Below are 13,910 nucleotides of genomic sequence, written 5' to 3'. Positions count from 1 at the left end.
ACATTTTTAGTATTTTCTACATGCTGGGGGGTACTCTGAACACGTTACATGTTAGGAGACTCATTAACTCTCACAACCACCCTATGAAATAAGGATTATGACTATCCCCACTTAGCAGGTTAGCAAACTGAGGTAAGAAAATGTCAACATATGAATGACCTAAATACTGGATAAACAGCAAGCATACACCTAAAATCTCAGAACTTGTCCAATAAATGCATGTTTATCAAAATTAGAGCCACTAATTCAAAGTTTGTTATTTCTTATATTTAGACCTTAAAACTACTTCTAAAATATTCCACAGACCTTCCCCAACAATTAAGCTTTCCAAGAGCCATACCCTAACAATAAGAGTTTCTTCATTCATCAGCTCTGAGAAGCATATACCAGCTGGCTAATGAAAGCCATCATAAGACGCTAACGAACGATAACACTGTGATAGCGAGACTGGCCCCTACTTACAATGTGGACTAAGTGTCACAGATGACCCCACTGTTTGATGCTCTGCATTCATTCATCATGCAGTAAATCATTGCTGATTTATTCATTCAACAACTATTTTTAGTGCGAACTGTTAGTAAGACACTATAAATAACGACCCTGCAAGACAGCGAGGCTGCAACCATGTGTGTCCATAGTCTGTATCATTTAAGGCGGCTTAGTTTTATGGTGGCTTCAGTTTAAAATCTCATGAGTGGCTTCTGTATCCGTATCTCTACTCAGATATCCTGGGTAACAGCCCAATAGCTCTAGAATGAGGGACAGAACACTGCCCCATTCCATGAATTGTAAATGAAACATCACTTTCATACAGAAAACTATATGGTTTCTAACACTGTGGTTCATAAGCTTAGAAATACTTTTTTTTTAAACTTCAGGGTGCTATGGAAGTTGACAAGCTAATCATGTCATTTACTTAGAAGGGGAAATCATTTCATTCTGACCGCCCTCCTGGTCCTCTAAGTCTTACCAATCGTCCCCAAACAAGATTGAAACACACAAAATTTTAATTAGAGTGTCAGGAAGGTTTATAGACAGTAACACAGGAGCAGGGCTACCCTGCGAATAACCAAAGACAAGACTTCTGAATCCCGCAATGCCTTGCGGCAAGCAGAATGTTCCTTTCAGTAGTACTATGAGAGGAATAGGTTCCAAAGGGTTGTAGGAGGCAGACACCACAAGTCCATTTATACAGAGGAAATCAACTAGCTTTCATCTGTAATGGTGCTCCGAGTTTCCGGCTAAGAAAGACGGGGCTAGGTCTAAACTTGGATTCCCTGAAGGCGCATACAAGCTGCGGGAGACTTGCAGGCAGGAGTAAGGCCCTCAAAGAGTCTGCAGTCGGCTCCGGGGGAGAGATGTGGAAATAACCCCTAACACCACAACAGAGGCTGGGGGCGGGGGAACATCATACAATCTGAAGCAAAATGCTAAGCAACACACAGCAATGAGCCAATACTAAGGAGCTAAGACTCATAAGCAAGAGGAAGTCGAGGCAAAGCCGGGAGCCTACACAGGAGACGTGGAATTAGGGCACCCTGCCCGAGAAAGCTCTGACGAGAGGAAAGACAGCAGAACAACTCTGGAATGACGACACACACAGCAATGCAGAGGGGGCTTCGAGGTCATGGTCCAGCCATAAGGTAGAGCCGACGTAGAGAAATGAGGCTCAAGTAACAGCAGAGAAGCACCGCTGAGCAGCCTACAGGGTGCGGACTCTATTCTGACGCACTGAGAACACAGCAGTGTCACAGGACGTGGGACAACGATCTGAGAACGGCACCCTGCCTATGGTAGAAAAGTGGCTGGACCGGATCAATGAACCTGAGGGCAGGAAAAGGGGGCCAAGAAGTCTGCCCCAGACGGGGCTTAAAACAGGCAAATCCGCCATGCTTTGTAACTAACAGGTGCCGGGCAAACATGCAGAGGTGAATGTGGGTTCTACTGGTCTCTGTCGCTCTCGCTGTGGTTGCGGCACCAAAGGGCCCACAGCTCTGTGAGCTGCCCCGCTCCTGGCCACCAGTGCCTCTGCTCAATGGAAAAGCCTTCTCCTTCCACTCCCATCTCTACACGTTATCCTCACCTTCTCCCTCTCCAGCCAGTCACACTCCTGTGAACTGCACCACACGGAGCTGCTCCTGGATTTACCCACTTCTTTCTGTCTCCACCCTCGTCTGAGAAACGTGCATCTGAATGACGGACAGCCTTCCCCATCCCCTCGCGTTCCTCTGCAGTCTGCTCCCTGTCCTCTCGCAGCAAACAGTATAATTTCTTTAAGAAGACAAATCTCACCTTGGCACACCCCTACTTAAAACTTCTCCTGCCCTTAGGATACATTTCAAAATCTCGACCACAGCCTCCAGAATTAGCTCAAACTTCCCCTCTTGCACCCCATGTCCCAGTAAATATCAACCTTCGTTCAGTTTCCTAATATGCCAAGCTCCTTCCCCACCTTGGACCTTTGATTCGGTTGCCCCTCTATGGAAACTACCTTTATCTTAAATACCCCCATCCTGACTTCCTAAATCCAAGCTACTCGGCTTAAGCATCGCTTCCTGATACTGGCAGGCCCCCTCCATCCTATCCATCCTCTCTAAGAAACGTGTGCTCTTCCTGCAGGTAACCGTCCTTGTTTACTTCCGGTCTCCCCCACGCAATGTCACTTCTGCGTCTTCCGTCTCCAGCACACGGCATGAGACCAGTACTAGCAGGTGCTTGCTCAAGTCTCAGTTCACTTGCTGTCAACTCTAAAAGGTCTTTGCCCAAACCCCCCACCTAGAATCACTCCCTCCCTTTCCTTTATACCTTCTCCTGGAGAGAACCTCATCCTGTAAAGAAGACACATCCCGGCAGACCGCACATTACCGGCGACCTGCCGTAGACAAGGAGGCACGTGAAGACAGGGACCGCTATCGCGTTCCTTCTTCTCAGCTGTTAGGTTCGCATTTCTCCCCGTCTGTTCACAGTCAAAGAACTCAAAAACTATGTGTGTTGTTGAAAAACGGGGCTGAAACCACTGAAAGTAAACCAAAGCCGGTGAGAATTACTTGTTTCTGGTTGAGCTGCCTTTTCTTTCTTAGCACCACTGCCGCTGGGATGGGATCGCTTCCGGATCATAGACATGAGGGATCTTTGGGAGAAAGAAAAAGAATGACAGCAGATTACTGGATGCCTGACGATTCAAGAAATAAAACGTATTGAGTCAAAATAATAAGTAAAAATCCACTTCTTCTCTAGGTGCATAAATGGATAGCTAGAACTTAGGAGTCTACTTTCCACTTTTAATAAATTACTGAACGTTTCAGCACTTTAAGGAAGAGAAAGATGTCTCATCCCTTCCTGCGTGAAACCAAACTCATTACTCTAAGAAGGGAGCCACTATGATTACCAATACTGTGCAAAGTAAAACAGAAAAAAAAGTCAATATCCATACCTACAATTCAGAAACAACTATCTATGTAATACGTTTGAGGGAGAGGGAAGAATCAAAGTATTTGGGGATATTTTCAGTAAATATTTATCTGAGAAGTATGGGCATAAAAACATCTGAATCTGATTGACACAGAGCCGATACCTAAGGGATAAAGTACACTTAGACCACAGTCTCTCTGGTTTGTGTTTATAAAATCTGTATAAAATCCAAATCATGATAAATCTGACCACATTAAAATCTTAAGACCTCCATATATTAAAAGACACCATAAAGAATAAAAAGAAGGATGCTTGGCTGTCTCAGTCAGAAGAGCATGTGACTCTTGATCTTGGAGTCGTGAGTTTGAGCCCCACGTTGGGGGTAGAGATTATTTAACTTAAAAAAAAACAAACTTAAAAAAAAACTTAGAAAAAGAATAAAAAGAAACTCAAAGATCAATAACGAAAAGCATACAACCCAACAGAAAAATGGACAAAAGCCTTGAAACTCCCTAAAAGAGATGTCCAAATCTCCAAAACACACACCAAAAAGTGGGCTTGACCTCATTAGCTACTTGGAAAACACAGATGAAACCCACACTGAGATATTACTACACAGTCATCAAATGAGCAAGAAATTTCAAGTCTGATAATATCAAGTGTCGGTAGGTCTGCGGAATACCAGGAATTCTCAAACTGAAGACGGTGTATGAATTGCTGGAGGCACTGGGGAAAACCTGTTCGGCATTCCAGTGGAGCTGAAGACACACACAGCCTAGGAGCCAGGGATTCCACTGCTGTGTATCTTGCAGAAATGCAAGCATTTGTGCACCAGGATTCATTTACCAGATTGTTCGTGTAGAATTTCCATAACTTCCCTGAACTGGTAATAACTCAAATGTATAAGGGCCATACGGATAAACACATTTTCAGACATTTATAAAATGGATTGCGTATCCATGAATGGGATGGACTTCAGCTACACAACATAACATGGATGAATCTTACAAAATCACATAAGAGTAAAAAGAACAAGACCCAAATGAACACAGTAAAATTCCAATTATATAGTTAGGGAAAAAACCACATAGCTTTATTTATAGGAGTTTAAGGATATATACGTAGGCAAAAATTTTTTCTTTAAAAAAAGGATAAGAGGACAAGATCCTAGGCTACCAGTATTTTTCTGTTTCTTGATTTGGATGGGGAACCCATGATGTGCACTTTATATTACTTTTAAACTGGATGGAAGTTGGTGTACGTTCCTACAGATATATTATCAGTCCTCCCTCGAAAGTTTACAAAAAACCACAATGAACCGAGAGTTCCTCAATTCTTTCAACTACATTATAAATGTTCTTAGTGTGGTAAACCAGATTTGGGAAAACACGGTCTTGAGGACGCCAAGCAGGGAAGGCATAATGCTGCCTCTAGAAAAGGGGGCGCCAGGATGCACACGGCAATCCCCGGCTGAGGACAGAACAACTCCATGTTTCTTAATCACCATAATTTTTAGATTTTTTTTTATTTCTTACTTCTGCCTTGAGATCTATTATTAATCTCCTCTCTAACTGCCTTTTCTTTTTTTTTTTTTTTTTTAAAGATTTTATTTATTTATCCAACAGAGATAGAGACAGCCAGCGAGAGAGGGAACACAAGCAGGGGGAGTGGGAGAGGAAGAAGCAGGCTCATAGCGGAAGAGCCTGACGTGGGGCTCGATCCCATAACGCCGGGATCACGCCCCGAGCCGAAGGCAGACACCCAACCGCTGTGCCACCCAGGCGCCCCTCTAACTGCCTTTTCTTAAAATTCCCAAACACACTGAACAATCTCTCACCAAGCAAGGGAACAACAAAGCACTATGCTCTACCCTGTGAAGTTTCTAGAACTTACCAACAAGCACATTTTATTCCAGATGTTGGGAAAAATGAAATCATGCAAACTTTACTTGTGCATGTTCCCCATTGTGTCATTGAAGGCAGGACTAGTCAACGTCTACAAGCTGACATTCCGCGGTAGCGTGGGGCCTGGAGAGGGTTCTCCCCAGGCGGGGGCCTCATCTTATCCTCTCCCAACACTCTGCAGTGAACCCACCCCTGGTTCTGAAATTTTCAAGATTACAAAGCAGGAAGATACTTGTACTGCTCGGAATATTTGTATATATTTACATAAATGAAGGCAAAATCGATGTTCGTCACCGTAAACCACCTAAATAGATGAGAGAAACTGCTAACTTTCACTGTTCGGAATTGAGGTATAAGCTGGAGACTCCTATGGTTCCGGGAGGAAAATCATCTGTAGTATTTTAAAAAGAGCCCTCTGTCAAGATGGGGCTTGGATTACGGATAAAGCGGGTCTCACAAGACAGTTTAGATCAGGATGAGACATCTGAGACCAATAATCCAACCTCTGGCTAAAACTGCCCCAGTTCACAGCCAGTTCAATCGAATGGATAAAAGTTTCAAGCAAGAGCCCCCAAAGATGGAACAGTTCGGTGGAAAAAATTCACCTTGAAATTCTTCAATAAGTGCTTCTCATGCCCACTGTGATGGTTAATGTTATGAGTCAGCCTGACTGGGTCATACTCAGGTATGTGGTCCAACATTATCCTGGGTGTTTCTGTGAGGGTCTGGGTAAGATTAACATTTAAATTGGTAGCCTGAGTAAAGCAGACTACTCCCTAATGTGGGTGGGCCTCACACAATCAGTGAAAGGCCTGAATAAAACAAAAGGATGACCCTTCCCCCAAATAAAACAGAATTCCTCCTGCCTGACTACCTTGAAATGAGGACATCTGCTTTTCCCTGCTTCCAGACTTGAATCGCTGCCTCTTCTGGGTCTGAGACTACACCACAGGCTCTTCTTGGGCTCCAGCTTTTCGTCTCACCCTGTGACTTGCCAGAGTCCATAATCATGGGAACGAATTCTTTAGAATACACCTTGTATGTGAATGGACATGATGTATACACATGTATGTATGCGTGTACACACACACCCCTACTGGTTCTGTTTCTCTGGAGAACACTGACTAACACACCAATACACCCTACCTCTCTCCGCTGAGCCACACCTGCCCAGGACCCCTCCTGTGTTCACTACTGCTGATACAACATGACCAAGGTCTGACTTCTTCCTCACTTTCCTCTCTCCCACCTGTCCCCTGAGTCAAATGAGCAGGCCCTAGTATTTTTTCTTTTTTCCACTTTCATTTCTATCCATGATCTATGTCAGGGTAAAACAAACGCAGCTCAGGAACAAAGTCAGAAAAACCTTGATTAGTGGATTCAAACTCAATACATATGCAAATATATTTCTTTGACAAGAAAGTACACCTTACCAAAAAAAGTCTTTCTGCTGAGAAATTACATCTTATACTACATAAATTCATCTTAAAATAAAAATCGTTCATGTTATTCAAAGAAAATTTTCTTTAAAGGGCCTAATAAAAGAGTTCATGCTTTAGACATACATAGTCTGAATCCTACATTCATTTCTCAGTAAAACTGTAAAGTGCTCTTTGGGAAAATATTCTACTTAGGTTATACTTAACTTTTAATTCCAAGGGCTTCGAGATTTGTGAGACTGAAAATTAAAGGCCAACAGCAAGACTATAATCGTGTTTTTAATGGTTCTCCTTCCTCATACACAGAAGTGACCTTTCTTATCAGCTCAAAATTCTACACCTTAGAGAAAGATCAAAGTGATGAATTTCCTATTTTAAATGTCAAATTCAGAATATCTCCAACAGATTTTAGGTACCCAGGACAGAAAGAATTTAAAATACCTGAAATTCTTTCAATGGACTCTTGGATTGATCACGTGTAAAAATTATTTTGCCTTGACTACTTCAATGGCTCAAAGGAGATTATGTTATCCTCTCCTCAGTAAGAAAAACTAATGAGAATCTTTTTAAAAGGCAAAGCCCCATTTTCATCGTTGTGTGGGTGGAACATGCTACACATTCTATTCACACAGATCAGCGAAGGTGCAAAGTAGGAATAAATGGCCTCTCTGTGTGAAAGGATTAAACACATCACATGAGTTAATGAAAGGTAAAATATTCTAGCAAAATTTTAAGTTCCATTTGTTCGAGAATAAATTATACAGAAGCAGCTAACATCGTGACACGAGGAGATAAGCTGTCACCATGGCAAGCCAGTCGTGTCTTATGTAACTCTGGATGGTGGAAGAATGAAGAACCACAAAGGAGGCAAAACTTGCCTCTAGGTTTCCTGGGGTGGATTGTGCCTAATTCCGGCACTCAATACCACCAAGTCACCTCAGGCTTCAGAAAAAGTGAATTCTTGTCTGCATAGGTGATTCCCCATCACAAGAATGTAAACATAATTTCTTCTTCTTATGGAAGGTTCTTCTCTCGGCATTATTAAAGGTTTAAATATGAGGTTAGGGATAAAACATAATTAGCACTCTGAGTTTAATTACTGGTGTGTGACAATTAGTACGGATAAGTTTTTGTTTCGTTTAGTACTTTTATTTTTAAAGTAAATGAACAAACCAGAGCTTTTTAAATTCAAATCAGGGCAAGAAACGATTAAAAAAAAATCATTCTGGAAAAGCTCGAAATTCCTTGGTCTTCCAGTGAAAGGAAATCCTAACGTCATGCGCTGAAATCGTAACACTAAAGTATCCAACTTCTTAACCCCATGTCCGGCTCTTGGGTTTGGAACAACCACATAGAATCCAGACATCTACAGCAGAGGAACGTGGCAGGCCGCAAGAATGTTTCTGCCAGGTGTCTCCTAGGGCCCTTTCTATATATGTTACAAGGGCCTTTAGGAAATTTTCTGAGAGGGGAGCCTGGGTGGCTCAGTCGGTTGAGCAGCTGCCTTGAGCTCAGGTCATGATCCCAGGGTCCTGGGATTGGGACCCACATGGGACTCCCTGCTCAACAGGCACCCTGTTTCTCCCTCTCCTCCCTGCTTGTGCTCTCTCTCGCTATCTTCAAATAAATAATTAACTAAATAAGTAAATAAAATCTTAAAAAAATAAAAATAGAAAAAAAAAAGAACGTTTTCTGAGAGAAATACCAGCTGGTATGTTTCAGAGTTTTTACCACCCACCCCTCCAAGGACGCAACCTAAGTCAGTAGTTTTGGGTTCTGCTTTTAAGGAAGGGATCCCACTAGCACCCACTTCAGGTTCTCTGACGAGGGACGACACAAGGCAGGGGCGACACAAGGCAGCGCTTACCGGATGGGGTTGGGGGGCGGAGGGGGAAGCGGCGGCGGAGGCGGGGGCGGCGGAGGTACGGAATTCTCAGACTGGTTCACGCGTTTCTGGAGTTCGTCAACTGCATGGAGAACAAGCGTTCAGAAAGGAGCTGAAACAAGCCACTTAGCACCTTTTACACACATAAAGGAAAAAAAAAAAAAAAAACCGTAACCTCTCTCAAAATCAAGTTCTGGGTATTAAGGCAAAGTTAGAAATCTCGGTAGGAAACCGCCGAACGTCTTAACCTTCGCCATCATCCGGGCTGCGACCACTAATGCAAGAGGGGCCCGCCGTGGGTTACAAGAAAACGTTACTGCCTTGGGGCTGTATGTGCAGCTATGGAAAAGAAAAATAATTCAGGACAACGGCTGGACGGGTGGGAAGTAAGGACTGAGTAGGCTGAAGAAATATTTGTTAACAATGGCATATATTACTACTCAGAACACTAAGAAATTGTGAATACTTGACTTTTAAAGGGTATAGACCAGGAATTAATTTTAAAGATGACATTTAGTAATGAATTTTAATAACATACTTCCCTCCTCCATCTAATTTCCTTCAAAAATTGCAAATCCTGGAGTTCTGGGTTTTAACCAGACTCAGACTCTCAAATGTCTGTAACTTCAGAAACTTTTTGCTCTTCCGAAGGAGGATTCTGGAAATAGAATTTATCCACTCGATTCATCCATGTCCTTCACGAAGCAGGTATTTTGGCACCAACAATGTGAAAGGGTCTATGCTTGGTGCTGTTCAAGACAGTTTCTGAGTTCAAGGAGCTGGATTTCAATGTATATTGCAGATGCGAATACTTTGAATACGGGCTCCAATAGGCTCTAAGCACTGAACGCTGTTTGCACTCAGGAATGGCTCCCTGTCCCCAGCCATTCCTCTCTCCATGAATGACTGCACCCCCCAATGATCTGCCTGTGTATTTCTATTCTCAACACTTAAATAAGCAGTGTGGGCTATGCTCTCTGATGGCCAAGCGTCCTCTAGTTATTCACATGCATGTGTCTGTCTCTCCAAAGAGAGTTTGAGTTCCTCAAGGACAAAAGGCATGGTTTCTTTTCTTCTAGATTTCTTATACTACCCTAGGGTATGGCTGGCTACACACACAGCAGATACCAAATAAAACATACTCAAAACAGAATCTCAGGTTCTCTTTAGTGTCTGCCCCCTCCATAAATAAAAAAGATGGCTTTGGCCACAGGCTGTCTGGATATTCACTTAAAAAGAATGGCACACTTTTTAATTTTAGATCAATTTTTTAAAAAGTAAATTGCAATTCATTTTCATTGTGGGTTAGAAAGCACTGAATGTTTTTTTAAAGGGAAAAAAAGCCTACTTGATTCTTCTATATGGATTTCAAAATTCTAGTATAAAATTAACCAAAAATATGTCAAGTGAACATTGAAGCTGTTATAAAAGGGAACAACCTGCCTCCTTAAATCACCTACCTTCCAACAGAAACTTATTACTTATCCCTGTGTAATAATCCAATTCACACATTCCTGTCAAGCCTTCTGGAACTGAATGAATAAATCCTTTAACTATCCCCTGGTGTTTTAAAAGTTTTTCCACTGGGGGCGCCTGGGTGGCACAGTGGTTGGGCGTCTGCCTTCGGCTCAGGGCGTGATCCCGGCGATCTGGGATCGAGCCCCACATCAGGCTCTTCTGCTATGAGCCTGCTTCTTCCTCTCCCACTCCCCCTGCTTGTGTTCCCTCTCTCGCTGGCTGTCTCTCTCTCTGTCAAATAAATAAATAAAATCTTTAAAAAAAAAAAAAAAAAAAAAAAAAAAAAGTTTTTCCACTGATACACATATTGTTGCCCATTTTATTGTTAGGTGTGACATTGAAAGTATTAGTTCACGGGTGTAATTAGACCACAGATGAGGGTTGTATGAACCTTAAAAGTTTAATTCTTTTTAAAAATGCACCCTAAGGGTCGCCTGGGTGGCTCAGCCGGGTAAGCGTTGGACTCTTGATTTCTTTGCACTCAGGTCATGATCTCAGTGTCATGAGATGGAGCCTGCTTCGGATTCTCTCTCTCCCTCTGCCCCTCCCCCCCAACCCTGCTCGCTCTCATGCTCTCTCTCTCTAAAAAAAGGAAAGAGAAAAAAAAATTCCCTAAAATGAACAAAATAAGTATTCAAGAATATTCCTATCTCTCCTATTTGAAGCCCTGAGAAATGCTAAAATGGTGGTCTTCTCAGATTAGAAGTATCTTTGTCTCTTCCTTCTGTATGGGAAGCTCACAAGTGCTCTGAATCCACAAAGAAGTCAAAGTGCTTATGAATCCCTGGAGCACGGTGGCCATTCTACCGAATCGATCTTGGTATTTCTGTATAGCATTCAGCAAGTGTCCTGGACTCGCTACAGGCCAGGTTAACAGACTCCTCAGACACAGTAGCCCACCGGACACTTTTACCGGAATGCTTTAAATCTCTGGCTTTCTCCTCCGAACTCTGGTATTTCAATTCCAATTCTCTTTTATCCTCTTCCAGAATCCCCAACTGCTGTTTGAGGCTGCGAATCTCTCTGTGGAGCGCTGCATTTTCTAGCTGCTCTTCTAAGTTTTTCACCTGTAAATCAGAAAGACTTTCATAGCTTTTCCTTCGTCAAGGAAAAATAAAGGGGGGAAAATCAGTTTCCCTTTACTTTGCACTTCATAGCAAAGAGATACCAATCCGTCTTAAAAACCACACAAATTCTGGAGCATAGGCGATACTTAAAATACCAGCTATTTAAGTCAATATAAATTTATTGGAGACTAACGTCTCAGATAATTAGGCGCTGAAACATGGGTCAAAAGGGTAAAATAAAATCTAAGAAATTCATTTAAAACAGATTATTAGCTTCATACTTGTTTTCAAGAAAAAATTCAGGTAGCATGAAAAAGAACCCTTGGAGGGGGGACAATTTGGTAACAAGTGAAGAAAGAAAGAAAGAAAGAAAGAAAGAAAGAAAGAAAGAAAGAAAGAAAGAAAGAAGGAAGGAAGGAAGGAAGGAAGGAAGGAAGGAAGGAAGGAAGGAAAGAAAGAAAGAAAGAAAGAAAGAAAGAAAGAAAGAAAGAAAGAAAGAGGAAAAGAAAAGAAAGAAGAGAAAAGAAAAGAAAGAAGGGAAAAGAAAGAAGGGAAAGAAAGAAAGAAAGAAAGAAAGAAAGAAAGAAAGAAGAAAGAAAAGAAAAGAAAAGAAAAGAAAAGAAAAGAAAAGAAAAGAAAAAGAAAGGAAAGAAGGAAGGAAGGGAGGGAGGGAGGAGGAAAGACTGCTTGATTCAGCAATACTACTTTTAGAACTTGCTTTAAAGAAATAGTAAGGGGTGCCTGGGTGGCTCAGTTGCTTAAGCATCCGATGACTCCTGATTTCAGCACAGGTCATATTCTCAGGGTCATGAGATCAAGCCCCGCACCCTCTCTCTTTCCCCCCCACCCTGCTCAAACACTTTCTCTCTCAAAAAACGAAAGAAGAAAGAAAGAAAGAAAGAAAGAAAGAAAGAAAGAAAGAAAGAAAGAAAGAAAGAAAGAAAGAAAGAAAGAAATAGCAAGACAAGTATTCACATGTATTCACTACAGTGCTCTTCATAACAAGAAAGAACTGAAAATAACTTAAATATCCAACGATATTATGTATTTAATAAATCATGCTGTGCTCACGAACTGAAATACTATACAACCATTTAAAATCACATAGTTGGGATGCCTGGGTGGTGTAGTCGGTTGAGCGTTTGACTCTTGGTTTCAGCTCATTTCGTGATCTCAGGTCATGAGACTGAACCCCGCACAGGGCTTTGTGCTCAGCATGGTGTTTGCTTGAGATTCTCTCTCCCTCTGCCTCTCCACCCATGCTCTCTCTCTAAAATAAATAAATAAATCTTTTAAAAGAATTAAAATCACAAAGCTCACTACACGCTGACATGGGACAATATGTTACCAACTGAAAACAAATCAGGTTGTAGAACAGTATGCATGGTAAGATCCCATTTAAACTACATTCATAGAACTATCCATTTGTGTAAAGTCTGGATAGGTACCAAGAGGCAGAATTCTTGGGTAATCTTAATTTCTTCCTTAACTTGTACCGTATTTTAAACATTTTTTTATTAGTAGCAGCATATGTTGCTTTTATCACCATGGAAACAGCACAGTGTTTAAAAGACAGCTGGAGAATCTGCAGGGGAACTTACAGACAGGTAAGAACTATTAAGGACCACACACATGGAAGATTACACAGAACAACTGCATAGTACAGCAGAACAGTCTCAGAATGACTGATCGTAGCAATTCATGACTTTCGGCGAATCTTCGGTATCAGCTTCTCTCTCCTCCTACCCAACAAAGTACATATTCAACGACTGAGTCCCACACCTCAGTGCCATTCAGTAGGTTCTAGGCCTGTGTTATTTACTAAACGGGTTAACTACAACTAATAAGACTTTTCAGAACTGAAAAATTCTAGCACGAGCTAAAAAAAAAATATTCCTTTATTCTCTCTTTATTTGAAATGGTAATTCTTGCATGTGGGGAAAGAAAGAAAGAAAGAAAGAAAAGAAAGAAAGAAAGAAAGAAAGAAAGAAAGAAAGAAGGAAGGAAGGAAGGAAGGAAGGAAGGAAGGAAGGAAGGAAGGAAGGAAGGAAGGAAGGAAGAAGGGAGGGAAGAAAAGAAAAGAAAGGAAAGGAAAGAAAGGAGGGGAGGAGGGGAGGAGAAATTAATTCTCTCCTCCCTAGTCTAGTCCCTGGTCCTCTTTCCAGGGCAACCACTGCTACCATCTACTCATCAGGAGGTTTTGCACATACACCAACATTTCTTACTGAGGGGAGAAAAAAAATCAGCCCTGCCTCAGGACCAACTTTGTAAAAACTTCAGACACTTCCAAGGACTCAATGTCAATATTATTGCTTAAAGAGACTTTGACAGGTGATAATAAATAGCAGCTAGCAGCCTTTTCTTCACAAATGCGGTACACCATAAGTAGTATAAATATTGATGTAATTTTTCTTACGTGGTTTCTTTAACCTCAAAGCCTTTGTCCCACCTCTTTGCCTCCCCCCCACTCCCGCCTCCTCTCTCTCTCACCTACCGCGATGACTCTCTTTTCTGCCTGGCGCACAAAGGTGGCTGTGTCAGTTGGAATAGCTCCACTCAAACAAAATAAAATAACCACTTAGGAAGTCTTAAACACATACATTTGTGCAAGTTTACAAAATCAGAAATTTTCTCTGGGCAAACAATGACTACTAGCATGGACTTTTCCTCCCTCTTTGAATAAAAC

At 41.8% G+C, this 13,910-nt stretch overlaps 1 protein-coding gene across 2 annotated transcripts in view; it reads right to left on the bottom strand.

Annotated features, from left to right (window-relative positions):
- The window catches only part of SHTN1 (shootin 1), a 95,999-nt gene that overhangs the window by 32,428 nt on the left and 49,661 nt on the right, over positions 1-13,910 (bottom strand). For both annotated transcript variants that reach the window (XM_045803233.2, XM_087862664.1), the window contains 3 exons: positions 11,071-11,224; positions 8,622-8,721; positions 3,048-3,130 (listed from right to left, as the gene is read on the bottom strand). In XM_045803233.2, the coding sequence (XP_045659189.1) occupies positions 3,048-3,130; positions 8,622-8,721; positions 11,071-11,224 (337 nt within the window). The remainder of the gene's footprint in view (positions 1-3,047; positions 3,131-8,621; positions 8,722-11,070; positions 11,225-13,910) is intronic.

Source organism: Ursus americanus, chromosome 6, assembly GCF_024610735.1.
Source record: "Ursus americanus isolate L20-20 chromosome 6, mUrsAme1.1.p, whole genome shotgun sequence".
In the NCBI taxonomy this organism is placed as follows: Eukaryota; Metazoa; Chordata; class Mammalia; order Carnivora; family Ursidae; genus Ursus; species Ursus americanus.
The sequence above is the reverse complement of the archived record's forward strand: the minus strand, read 5'-3'. Positions and strand labels throughout refer to the sequence as shown.